At 33.9% G+C, this 14,347-nt stretch overlaps 1 protein-coding gene across 3 annotated transcripts in view; it reads left to right on the top strand.

Annotated features, from left to right (window-relative positions):
- The window catches only part of LOC126743514 (uncharacterized), a 49,259-nt gene that overhangs the window by 7,809 nt on the left and 27,103 nt on the right, over positions 1 to 14,347 (top strand). For 2 of the 3 annotated variants that reach the window (XM_050450645.1, XM_050450646.1), the window contains exons 2-4: positions 5,351 to 5,959; positions 6,022 to 6,150; positions 6,201 to 6,350. In XM_050450645.1, coding sequence (XP_050306602.1) covers positions 5,384 to 5,959; positions 6,022 to 6,150; positions 6,201 to 6,350 — 855 coding nt within the window. In that variant the 5' untranslated portion in view covers positions 5,351 to 5,383. Of the gene's footprint in view, positions 1 to 5,350; positions 5,960 to 6,021; positions 6,151 to 6,200; positions 6,351 to 14,347 lie in introns of those variants that run through there. The other variant, XM_050450647.1, reaches the window with a different exon arrangement.

The following is a 14,347-nucleotide window of genomic DNA, read 5'->3' as shown; positions in this document are numbered from 1 at the left end:
CTTTATTCAAGTATAAGTATATACATATACAATGAAAAGGCAAGAGTGCAGCTGGAACATAATTTGTTCAGCTGATTTATACGCTTATCATTATCCACTTTATCCCTAACGAGAAGTAGAAATACAATCCTTCAATAAAATAAAAGAAGATTCTAAAGCTAACAAATTCAAAAAGAAAAATTAATTTTTTCCCAATCTATCACAAAACTAGATGATGTGTGGGCACAAGATTTGATTATTGGTGGAATAATCTATTAAATCAAGAAGATTGGGGCAAGGACGAGACATAGTTTTTAATATGGTAGAAAGCTGAGATAGAGCAGACTTGTAGGGCAGATGGTAGACTATTAAAGACTTTATCCAGGTCATATGTAAAAGATCTCTCGAATTTTGCGGATGATGTCTAGGTATGATGATCCCATTGAATTGCAAATTAAGGGAATTAACATCTGCCCTAATTGTAATTTTTTGAAACAAATATGAATGAAAGTCATTAATAAGAGATCCTATTTTAGTTATTACATTTCTTCTTCCTTAATTTTTAAAACTTAATATTCAGTTTTATTTAAAGTGGCCTTATGGTTTCTGTTTAATTTTTTTTTTTGACTTGAATGTCTTAAATTTTATACTTATAACCTAGATTTTTTCATTGCGTTTCATCGTTAATAATAAAATTAAGAAACACTTACTGGTGTTTATAACTTGACCCACCCTTTAACTTTCAGTTTCACCTTATAGATAAAAATGTTTTATACAAAATATGCTGGAGAGGACATTAAGTAGGTATTTGTTATTGGATATAAAAACATTAAAATTTTTTTTTTTGCATCAGTATATCTACATAATACTTTATAGATACAGATCCGAATAGAATAAATCTTAAATGTCTTACAATTATATATAATATTATTATATTATAACGCATTTAATTACCTCATTCAAGACGTCATTTTCCTTGGTTATGAATGACTAGAAAAAAAAGAAACTTACCGGAAAATGTTTCAATGAAATCGAGAAATGCACTGAGGAGCGCTCTACAATTGCCCGGAAATCGGGAACGGCGGGAACACGGGCAATAAGAGCGGCGTCCACCAAACACAAATATAGAGAAATGCGGATTGCCTTATTAGGGATAAGAAATTTTGGCCCTCTACTGAATGTGCGATAATTCGAACTAATTTTGACATTTGCAAGCCTTAACTCTATTGGCAACCCGTGTAACCAATCAGATTTAAAAGAAAACCTCCGGCGCCAAATATGAATTAAATTAGGCGCGGGAAATTTGAATTTTAAGAGGGACCCAAGTTAAGAAACCTACTAAATGTCAATTTACGTGCACTCCATTAGAATAAAACAGATTGTCATCTATGATTGTGCTCTTTCTAACACATTTCATTGTAAATTTAACTTTTGGAACCAAAAGAATTAAAAAACCTTTGTACCATTAAACAGTTTTATACTTTTTCTACTTCAAAAAAGTCCTCGGGTAATATTGACTCACATGTTATTATGTCATATGCAAAAAAGAATATTTCTTCAGTAATAATGTTTATTTAAATTAGAGGTATAAAAATAAAACATAACTGTATGATTTTATGTAAACACAAATATTTAATTAAAAATGTAAGAATTCAAGTATTCTAATATAATATGTAATTAACACTGTTAATAATTTATGATACAATACAAATTGCAATATTGTAATAGACTGCAATAAATAAATAATTTGTTTAATAATAAAAAGGTTTAAAAATAATAAACTTGTCAGAACTTCTAAATAAAACAAAAAGTATGAAAAACCCAAAATTCTATTTAAATGTGCAATTATGAAATCGTACATATATAACTGCAAATAATAACTGCAATTGGAAAGCTAATGCTATATAAAATAATAATAAATAAAATATAACCTAAAATTCTCTAAAAATAATTAACATATAGTAACAAGAAATAACAAAAAATATATTTGTTACACTAATGCAGAAAAACAAAATATAAATCTAAAAACAAAACAAAAAATATGCTTCAATATATCTCGACTACCACTGTCAATACAAATTTATATAAAAACTATAATATTTATATAACTGACATAGAGTTTGTATAAAATATATGCTCTAAAAATCATCAATAATTAATATAAAAATATAAAATTCCTATAGAGGATCCGGCATATCAATAAGTTGCTGGTATAGTTTGCATCGCATCATGTCAAACTCTTTTATACACTGTATTAGTACTACCTTGATCACAAACAGTTACACAGACCTTTATCCTAATCGACTGCAAGTCTTTAATGCAGTTAATTATTAGGTTTATTAAAACCTCTGTATGTTGCGTAAAAAAATAGGACACTAGCATTTTCTATGGTTTTTTAAGACCTCCAATTACGAATACAAGAGCACGATTTGCATGGTTGGTGTTTTTACCCAGAGAATCTAAATCTTCAAACCCTAAAATTTGTTGACTAAATTTTTGATAAAAAAGTCCAGAACTTAGAGATATTTCATCAAACATCAAGGCACAACAACAATCTAGTTCACTAATAGACTCTGCCTTCAATTTAAGGTGTTCCAAATATGGTTTGACTTGTCTACAATTGAAAGGTATATTGGAGAGTATAGCTTGAAAAGATGTTGGGGATGGTAATTGGAAAAATTGCCTTAAATACTTGTAAAGCCATGGACTGCATTTAAAAATTAAAAGGGCACAGGCTTTGTCTTTCACTGAGCACCTGTAACCAGAAGTTAGACAATTAGCATTTAGCAATTGAGAGTTAATGAATTCTTTAATTACTTCATTAAGTTTCTCTTCTGTAAACTAAAACTCTCCATCATTATAAAGAGACTTTTAAGAAGCAATATGTGCTCTTTCATTTTTCAGAAATAACCTCAATTTGGATAATTTGCTCATGGTGGATTTTTGGACAGACATACTCAAGAGTTAAGCTATCCTTTGAAAGACCAGCCTTAGCCAGAATGCCTTTTCTATTTTCTAAGAGACAAGATTATCAATAAAATTTGTGGGAATAAAAAGTGTGTTGGAACAAAAGATCCCTGATTGCATTGATGGTGGACAATTTGACTGGACATTACCTGATATGAGATAGTTAAAGTGGACATATGTCAAGTGTCTACAGTCTTTAAACTTGCAAACTGGGCATCTGAAAATAGTTTTTTCGTAACATCACAAGAAAACTACCAATTAAAAAGGTTTCTAATAAAAAATAATTTTTACTAGTAAGATTTTTGATTAACTGGAAATTGGAGTTTTCAGATATTGTGATTAAATAATTAAAAGTCGAAAGAAAATGTATACAAATTTCATGATACGTGGTATGGTATGGGGTCCTACATTGCCGTATTGAAATGGAATAGGATCATGGAATGATCGGATATAACTTTTAAGAAAATATGTAAATTTTTATACAGTGTGGAACATAAGTCATGACTTTAATTTGAAGAAATGATTCCTTGTAACTTTAAGTAAAAATAGTTCATATAAACGTATGTCGGAGACGCTTCGTTTTCGAAATACAGGGTGTTAATTGTTTTTTTAAATCAATTTTTGAATTTCTAAAAAACGCGTTTACCGAATTTGTTGAAATTTTTACAATTTGTTTATTATTTGTATAAGGTATCTCTTGGAATTCTCATATTTACCTCAAACATTTTATGTGTGTTTCTTTTTTAATAAAACAACAGTGGTATTTTTAACCACTTTTTGTCACTTGATTTTTTTGCGTATCTTGTTCTTTCTTTCCACATCATTTCATTCATATCTCAGCATGTGTCTGACCTCTATAGAAAATACTAAAAAGCTTCAAAATTACCTGAAAAATAACCATTTAAAAACTGAAAAACATTTCGAATAAACTAATTAATAAAATGCTACTTTTGGAGTTTAAATTTTAAATAATAATTGCAATGACGTGGCAAGTGGTTAGCTGATTAAAATGTATTTGTTTTGTGTGTACGCCACCATTTTTTCTTCATTTGATATTTATATCAAACTAAGCAATTAAACATTAAAAAACGTTTTTCAGATATTAATAAAAAGTCGATTAAAAAAAATTTAACATCCTCTGTATCTCGAGAATGAGGCGTCCCCGGACATACCTTTATATGAACTTTTTTACTTAAAAAATTACAAGGAAATTCACCCCTTAAAGTTAAAGTCATCACTTATGTTACACGTTGTATATCATATATACTTATATATATATGAATCATAGAGAATACCCAATATCTATCAAATAATGTGTACAAATATAAAAAATGTAAATAGCCGAAATGTTTAGTCTTTTCTGCTTGTTTATTATAAACTTAGTTTAAATATAACACATTGATTATTAAAACATTTTTAAATTGTTCAAAAGTCTTAAAAAGTGCTTTCCCTTTGTCGGACAATGTAAATAATAAATAGTACATGGATGGCATTGTTTTATAAGTGGACAGGTGGTTTTGTGATAGGTGACCAATATAAATTATGCGTGAAGGTCTGACCTATTTAACTGATTTTAATAATTTATTATTTGAATAAAGATTTTAATAAGTAACAAAGTATAAGCTATAATGTAACACGAACCCTCGCTTCTGCGGGCTCACTTGTGACTAGTAAGTATGCGGTAATAATAGTAACAGCGCAATTTTTAATATACTTTAAAATTAAATACAATCGCATCCTATTTGTTAAAAATTATAAGATCTTGCATGTTGTAATTAGAATTGAACATATAGGTTGTTAAGAAAACGGACATAAGGTTGTCAAACATATAAAATTACTATTTTGGAAGCTTTTTTTATATATTATTAATTAACTTTTAACAAGGACTAAGAATATACTTAATAAATTAAAAGCTCTTTCAACCATTTTGACACATTTCCTGATTTCATTGTAGCAAAATATGCGACTCAATATCGCACTATTTACCACTTGACGAGTTTAGAATACTATTAGATTGGCTTTTATATGCTCATAGGATAGGATTTCTTGCTACAAATAAGACAAAATTTGATACAATTTATGTCAAAAAAGATACATTTAGTGGCATCATTAAACTCCATAAATACAAGTAAGAAACTTTTAGTAACAATACAAAGCCATCTATAGATAATTATAATCATCAAGTCATTTGTAATTACTTCTTTGACTTCCCTATCAAACCAACCTCACACAAACCTCCACTGGTTATTGGTTTTACTGAAATGGTGCTTCAAATAAGTTATCTTTGCTTTTTTATTATGTAAAATTGTATTATGCTTAAGGCATCTATGTAAATAAAATCTTTAAATTATATCAGATGGCGTCATAATACTGCAAGCTATATTTTATTTCATTTATTTTCCAGAACTTCACCTTGTGACATCAATGTGTTCCGGAGATGGTGTGTAAGGAGGAAATATTGACATGGTTCAAGGACTTGGATAGTTACAGACGCATTGATCTGTTATGTGAATTAATAAACATGTGTATCCCGTTCGAGTTGCGGTTCGTGGGCAGCTACCTCGAGGAAATCGGTAAACACAGCTTCCACGAACTGAGAACCCAGGCTATGGCAGCCAATGAAATGGAAAAACTGGAAAAGGACCCGGTGCTCAAAAATAAAACTCTACGCGATGAAGTAATTCGGCATCGGATGTTAATTAATGTTTCCTTGTTAAAATCGCGCAATTATAGTGTGGCCAATTGGTATTCTGACAAGTTTTTGAGGACAGACTCCGTGAGTGATATCATTACAAAGGAGGCCGACGATAAAGTGTTGAACGAGCTATTGTTGTTGTACACAATGGCGGCGCGACATCCCGCCTTTACATTTGAGCAAAGAGACTTTTTTAGTCAGATGCTTCTCAAACTGTTTGATATACGGGAGAGTAGGCAGCTAATTAAACCTGTCAATTTTCGTTCTTTGCCGCCTGGATTTGAGTTCCAGAACGCTTGTAATTATAGAAACATGAAGGTCAGTGTATAAAATATCAGGAGTTCTTTTTGGATTACCCTGTAATATCAATTTTTCCACAGAGCCATGATGGTCCTCCTTTTCCTTTGGGTCTAGCCATGCACCATCCTCCAGGGCTTCCCCCTCATTTTGAATTCATGGGTCAATTTAGGACTGGATGGCCTGCAATGCCCTTTGGCGCACCGGCAGAAGTATAGTTTCCATTTAAGTAAACTATATTGTTTAATTGTTTTTCTCATAGGTGACGGCATTTCCACTTCATCAACAAATCCCGATGCAGCCTCCTCAGCCGGCAACATCGCCACTAGTCAACTCGCCCAGTCAATCGCGTAGCGGTTCACCCAGGACGCATGCGCGACCTTTTACTATTTTAACTTCTGCCTCTGGGACGGTAAGAATTATTTTGTAATTAAGTATAAAGGATTATTCAATTTGATTTCAAAATTGCTAATTTGAATCACCCTTTACAATCAATAAAGTTTGTGTTGTAATTCTACAACGGATAAAAACTGTAAAATCTAAAATTGAACACAATTTAAAATAAGTTAATCCGCGGCAACGTCGCTTTTCTACCATGCCGCTACCAGCCTTTTGATGTTCTATAAATAACCGCCACCAGTGCGGCGTCTTTGTGTCAGTCGCTCGTCACCTCTCAGCGAGTCGCCTTTAAGCCGTCTCACGGTATCGTCTCCGTTCAGTTGTAAGATGGAAGACACGCTCGCAGCAAATCAAAATTGAACTTTGTTGTTTTCTCTTGAACTAATTTAACTTTACAACAAAAAACCGCTGCAGAAATTGAAGGCGGTTGAGTGAAGCAGTAATCGGCCCCCATGGTGGAGCAGTTCTTCTTAAATCCTTAAATTTGTAAGTAAGGTCTCTCCTTACATAGGAGAGCGCTACAAGTGATTGGGGCAGTAAAAAACCTCCCCACATTTGTTGGTCCTACGAGCTCGGATATATTCATCGACTTCACTCAGTTTATGTTGTAAAGATTGCTGCTGTTTCCTGTTTAAAGTTCCCGGTTCCTCCTAATGTTCTGGGTCTCTCCTAGAGTGGATTGGTAACCAAATCTCCTAGTACACAGTACTCTCTCATTTAAATTAAGTTTTCCAAGTGGACAAAAAATTGTACGGAAAATCGCAAATCGCTAGTTAATGCGTAGTGCTCGGTTAGTGCTCGCGTTCTCAAGGACTTATTGGTAAGTTCGTTCCAAACTCTTTGTAAATACTCTTTTGGATTCATAAGGATAATAACTTTGCTATAAACTATTGTGTTAAATTGGTGCATGTGCAAAAAATAAGGTTTTAATCTCGGTTTAATAAGGTGCTCTAAATAAATCTCTTAGCTAAGTATAGCTTAAAGTAGCTCTGACTCAATCCAAAGCTGTAAATTGGTTTACAATAACTACTCATGTAAACAAAAACCACTCGGTTCTCATAATTTGTAAAGTTTAACTAGGTTTTAACCTAATTATATGTTTTATTTACTGTTTTATCTTATCTCAGTTCTCTATATTTAATATTAGTATATCAAATTCATAATGACAGAACCTAGGGAAAGTGCAGAAGCACCAGACTTGACAGTGGGTGCAAACAAAAGACTGGCTAGTTTAAAGGCTAGAATCACTCGTACTTATAACTGGGTGCTGCAAAACCCAGACTGTGACTCGATCAGTACTCTTGAAATAAAAAAGGAGCAATTAATCTCTTATTTTAATGATTATGAACAAATTCAACAAGAACTTGAGCAATTTGACAGTACTTTAATTTCCACAGAAGTAGACGAGTGGGAGGCAAAGTATGTCACAACCCTTACTTTAATAAAAGATAAAATTTATGCACACACCTCTTCAAGATCTGGTTCTTCTACTACTATAGTGAATAATTCTAGTAGAAACGCTGAAATTGGTAATTCACCAGCCTCATCAAGTGTCAAACTACCTCAACTGTCAATAAACCCATTTACTGGGAATTTTTCTGAATGGAACTCATTTATTCAATTATTTTCTACGCTCATTATCCAAAATAATGATTTGACGGATTTACAAAGATTTATATATTTAAAATCCTACCTCAAGGGTGAACCGTTAAATCTTATTCAAAACATTGAGGTTGTTGATACTAATTTTCAAATAGCATTAGACACATTAAAGGATAGGTATGAAAATAAGTCTCGTGTTATTAGCCTTTTAATTAAACGCCTGCTGAAGGCTCCCTCTTTAGTCAAGGCAAACTCTCAGACCTTAAGAGATTTTTTAACTCAGTCTAAACAAACACTGCAAGCCCTCAGAAATATGAATGTACCAGTGCAACACTGGGATTTAATTCTCATTGAAATATTTTTAGAAAAGGTTGATCATTCTACTCATAGAGCCTTCGAATATGAAATAGGTCCTAAGTCAATTCCCACTCTTGCTCAGTTTCATGAATTTCTGGAAAAAAGATGTGAAATATTAGAAAAGCTCAGCTTTAATGAATTTAAACAAGAATCTAAGCCATCTAAGGCAAGGGTTACCCTACATAATGCTGAAAACTTTAGGTCAACTGGCCCCTCGACTGGCCCATATTTAAAATGCTTGTTTTGTTCAGCGACAAATCACAAGTTATATCATTGTGATAAATTTAAACAAATTTCTCCACAGGATAGGTTTAATTTCACTAAAACTCAACAGTTGTGCAGAAATTGTCTAGGCACAAAACATATGGTTGGGACCTGCAGCTCCCAGGTCTCGTGCAGCATCTGCAATGGTCGACACCATTCCCTTTTACACATAAGTTACCCAGCAACAAGAAATATTACAAGTACTCCCTCAAGTGCTTCTCAGACAAATAGAAATCAGATTTCATCTCTCTCTTATAACCCCTCCAATAGCGTCCAAGTCTGTAATCATCATTCATCGCAAAACCCTGCTAAAACAGCAAGTTTTTCGAGTCCAAGACCTCAAACATTACACATAACTACACAACAGGAGGAAGATACTCCCGTGGTTATTCCTAATTCGTCCAGTTCTTCGACACAAGATATATCAGATCCCTTAGAATGTTTTCAGCCTGAAAATCAAACCTCATGCCTCTCAGCTATTGCTCAGACAGGCCAAAAAAGTCATATACTTTTAGCCACAACCCTTGTTACACTGTATACCAAGGATGGAACTCCGGTAACAGCAAGGGCACTTCTAGACAATGGAAGTCAGACTTCCTTTGTAACCCAAGATTTATGTAATAAATTAAAGCTTACCTCATATTCAAGAAAACTTGAAATTTCCACTCTTTCTGAGAAGTGTTCAATGTCAGATTTGATGGTGGACGTAAAGATATTTCCACATAACAGCACTACCATCAATTTTGATGTCTCTTGTGCAATATTGCCAAAAATAACGTCAAAATTGCCCCAAGTAAATATAAATAGAAGCTCACTAAGCTTACCTCAGAATATTAAGCTTGCTGATCTGACATATTCTGTGCCTGGTCCAATTAATATACTTCTCAGTTGTGATGTTTACAATGAAATATTAATTGATGGACTCATTAAGTTAGGAAAGGGATTACCTACCCTACAAAATACTTACTTTGGATATATTATATCTGGATCTCTTCCTGAAAGCTCCTTAAATTATAAGAGGAACCTGAATTACAATACTCAACCTGAGGAAAACGCTTCAGATATGTCAAACTTCTCATTTTTTGTTCAGACTAGCCCAATATGTGACCCTATACAAAACTCAATAGAATCTCTTATGCAAAAATTCTGGGAGGTTGAAGAAATAGAAAGACCTGCACTCGCTTTAGAAAATAAGGCCGAAGAGATTTTTAAGGCCACCACTACTTTCTTGCCAAATGGAAGATTTCAAGTCGATTTACCTTTAAAAACTCCGAATGAATTTCAAAAGTTAGGTGACTCTTTTTATAGAGCAAAACAAAGATTTTTGAATCTTGAATCAAAACTTAGTAAAAATAAGAAGCTCTACTCTGACTATAAATCCTTTATCGAGGAATACATTTCCTTGCAGCATGCTAAAGTTATTCCTCTTACCCTTACGAATGAATTGTCTCACAAAAAGTTCTTTTTGCCACATCATTGTGTGTTACGAGAGGATAATCTCACAACTAAACTCCGGGTAGTGTTTGATGGTTCCATGAAAACCACCAGCGGAGTCTCCCTTAATGACATTATGCTTAAAGGCTATTCAATTCAGCCAGAACTCTATGATGTTCTTTTAAATTTTAGACTCTTTAAGTTTGCCTTCACTGCAGACATTCAAAAAATGTTCAGGCAGATCAGAATTAACCCTAAGCATACGTTTTTGCTGAATATACTGTGGCGTGATTCTCCTTGTGAACAATTGCAATGTCTAGAACTTCAGACAGTGACATATGGCACAAATTGTGCACCATTCTTAAGTACACGTTGTTTAGTTGAGTTGGCAAATTTAAATAAAAATAAATTTCCTCTAGGAAGTATGGCACTCCTAAAAACATGTTATGTGGATGATATTCTCTATTCAACCCATGACCTTGATAAATTAAAAAAGACTTATTCTGAAGTGACTCAACTTCTTAACATGGCTGGTATTCATTTACACAAATGGTGCTCCAACTCCACTTTATTTCTCAAGGATATTTCCAACTCATCACAAGAGCAAAATTATATAATTGCTCCAGAAAATGGTTCGAATAAGGTGCTAGGACTCTATTGGGATCCAAAGGGTGACTATTTTTCAGTGTCCTTACCCAATCTCCAAATAAAGAATAGTTATACGAAGAGAGAAGTCCTCTCTATAATAGCTCAAATTTTTGATCCAATTGGTCTCATCAACCCAATCACAGTAATTGGAAAAATAATCATGCAAAAGGTATGGATCGCTAAATTAGACTGGGATGATTATTTAAGTCCAGATATTCACAAGGAATGGTTAAAGTTTATAACAGAATTTCCCGCTCTCAAGGGTCTAAATGTACCGCGACCATTACTGACTGAAACCAATATCTTAAAACTAGAGTTTCATTCTTTTTCGGATGCCAGCATAAAGGCATATGGCTCCTGTGTTTACATGCGTGTTGTTTACTTAAATAAATGTACATCTTGCATACTTATCTCCTCAAAAAGTAGAGTGTCTCCAATAAAAAATATTACACTGCCTAGATTAGAGCTTCTGGGTGCTCTTTTGTGTAGTAAATTGACTAGAAGAGTAGTAACTATTCTACAGGAGCAAATTCCTTGTTCATTTACGGTAAACCTGTGGACAGATTCTGAGATTGTATTAGCATGGATTCGTGCTTCTCCCTCTCGATGGACTCAGTTTGTGTCTAATAAAATAGCAAAAATACAAGAAGTTGCCTCTAATTATACCTTTAGATACGTAAAATCGAAGGATAATCCAGCGGACATTCTCTCTCGAGGAATGACACCTTCAAATTTGATAAAATCAGATCTCTGGTGGCACGGCCCACCTTTTTTGCAAGATACTAATTTTGACTTAGAAACCTATAATGTACAAATCAATGTTCCAAATCCACCCGAAGAAAAGGTATGTACTCATCTGAGTAAGGTTTCAACGGAACATTTTTGTGATTACTTATCTAGCAGATTTTCAAATTTTACAAGGCTACAACGTAGCTTTGCGTACTGTTTAAGATTCATTAATAAATGTAGGAAATTAGCTCAGGAACAAGACACATCTCTTACAGTAGAGGAGCTTAAGAACTCTGAGAACAAATTAATTGCTTTGGTTCAAAATCAATATTTTTTCTACGAAATTAAACAACTCTTGAATGAGAAACCCCTGTTTTACATGACTAGAATAATTGAACTTTTACCAGGCAAGGACAAAAGAGTCAGAGTGGTTAAGGTGTTAACTGGAGATGGAACCTTCACCAGGCCAATTACCAAATTATGTCCTTTGCCTAATGGCGCTAACCAAGACTGTTAAGTGTTCTAAAGAATAGATAATGTGTTAGCCTAATTTATATTGTTGTTAGCATAATTTTAAGTTCCTGAAATGTTTAGTTTAAGGATGTAGAATTAAGTGTTTTAAGTTTCTAAGTGACTTTAATTTGTAACCAAGTTTTGGCCTAATGTTTAGAATTGATTTAATCTAAAGGCTACCTCTGTAATCCTAAATCTAGATAATATGTATCTTTCTTGTGCTTGCAACTTAACCAGTTACTTTCTTTTTTTGAAGTAGTTACTTCAAGGGGGGGGAATATGTTGTAATTCTACAACGGATAAAAACTGTAAAATCTAAAATTGAACACAATTTAAAATAAGTTAATCCGCGGCAACGTCGCTTTTCTACCATGCCGCTACCAGCCTTTTGATGTTCTATAAATAACCGCCACCAGTGCGGCGTCTTTGTGTCAGTCGCTCGTCACCTCTCAGCGAGTCGCCTTTAAGCCGTCTCACGGTATCGTCTCCGTTCAGTTGTAAGATGGAAGACACGCTCGCAGCAAATCAAAATTGAACTTTGTTGTTTTCTCTTGAACTAATTTAACTTTACAACAAAAAACCGCTGCAGAAATTGAAGGCGGTTGAGTGAAGCAGTAATCGGCCCCCATGGTGGAGCAGTTCTTCTTAAATCCTTAAATTTGTAAGTAAGGTCTCTCCTTACATAGGAGAGCGCTACAAGTGATTGGGGCAGTAAAAAACCTCCCCACAGTTTGTTTCTAACTAGTATCGATAGTATACCGTGAGTAAGAAAACTTATTTAATATTTGAGATAATGCTTATAATTATTAATCATAATAATAAAATATTAATAATAATAATATATAATTGAACCTAACCTCACTGAGTTTGTTTGTTTATTTTTTGGCCTTTGATAATTTTTGTGAACTTTTCACTCTAAATTGAATATTAATTGTTAGTTTTGGTTAAGTGGTGTATATTCTCGTCTCCTATTTCTGAGATCCTAAAAGGACTGTTATTTCTTGTTCTACTTGAAACTTAACATTGTTTTTTAAATCTAATCTCAAAATGAGTGGCACATGATCTGGTATGTATTTTTAAGGAACCAGCTAAGAGTTCCACGGATATATTTGGATATCCATGTGATTTGTGCAAGTATGTCTTGTGTAAATCTTGCTTCGGAATGAGTATCACGGAAATAAGAACACTTATTCTCTCCAGTTCAGTTATGCCGTAAGTGTGTAAGGACTGCTCTCCTAAGCTCATTGACTTGTTTGGCTTGGTGAATCGTGTTTCTAACTTGGAAACTGAAGTTCAGGATATCAGAAAAAAACAAATAAGTGTTTAAAATTTGGCTCCATGATCAATGAAATTAAAGAACAGGTAAAACTCTTAAATGTTGCTTTCTTATCATCCTTGAATGACATCAGAAACGATATTAAATTATTACAACAGCCTCAACCAACCAGCTTGCTTATTACTCCATCGGTAAGTGATAATCTCATACAGGAAATGTCCGAACGACAGAAAAAGCAAACAAACATCATGCTTTTTAATTCTGAAGATAATGATGATAGCACCCGCGCCAAAGATTTACTGGATAGTATCACTGGATGTCAAATACAGATTCGTAGTGTGACCAGAGTTGGCCAGAAAAATAAGAATGGGCATAGGTCTCTTAGAGTCGAATTAAGTAGCAACGAGGAAGTAGTAAGGGTGTTGAGAAGCAAAAGAAATCTGGACAGGTCTACATTGAAGCTGATCTTACACTTCAACAGAGAAAGGATCTAAATGAGTTGAAGGGCAACTTGAAAGAGAGACAAAGAAAAGATGAAAATGATCTACTTATTAAGTATTTTGCAGGGATTCCTAAAATTGTTTCCGAAAAACCTTCAAAAAATGAATGTGTCGCTTCCTCAGTTCCAATTGATGGTCTATTACCAAAAGGTGAGGGTTTTACGAACCAAGCTTGACCTGTTGCACCAGAATGTGTCCTATAACTCTCAATATCATATAATTGTCTTAAATGAGACCTGGTTAGCCAGTGAGTACTTTGATAATGAACTCCAATTATATGATTGTACTGTATACCGAAAGGATAGATCGGCTTTTACTAGTGAATGTTCTTGTGGCGGGGGAGTGCTGATTGCAGTGGATAAGAGTGTAACAGTCGGGTTTTGTCATCAAGCAAGGAAATTGAGGCACTGTTTGTGTCTCAGGCTCAGGAAGGCATCAGCTATTAGAGGCTATAGCATACTCTAACAAGTATGCTATTTTTGTGGACGATTTGGAAGGACTGGTGGACGGACTCCCCTCATTGTCAATTGTCGGTTGTGGGCGATGTTAATCTACCTCACTGCCGTTGGTTGGATGAGGAGCTCGGATCAATTGCTGTTTCTCTGGTCTCAGTGTCACCTGGTGAAGTCGAGTCTATCCAGATAGTGTCTGGCCTTTGTGCCCTATATAATTTATTTCAGGTCAACC

The sequence above is a fragment of the Anthonomus grandis genome, chromosome 13 (genome assembly GCF_022605725.1).
Source record: "Anthonomus grandis grandis chromosome 13, icAntGran1.3, whole genome shotgun sequence".
In the NCBI taxonomy this organism is placed as follows: domain Eukaryota; kingdom Metazoa; phylum Arthropoda; class Insecta; order Coleoptera; family Curculionidae; genus Anthonomus; species Anthonomus grandis.
The sequence above is the reverse complement of the archived record's forward strand: the minus strand, read 5'-3'. Positions and strand labels throughout refer to the sequence as shown.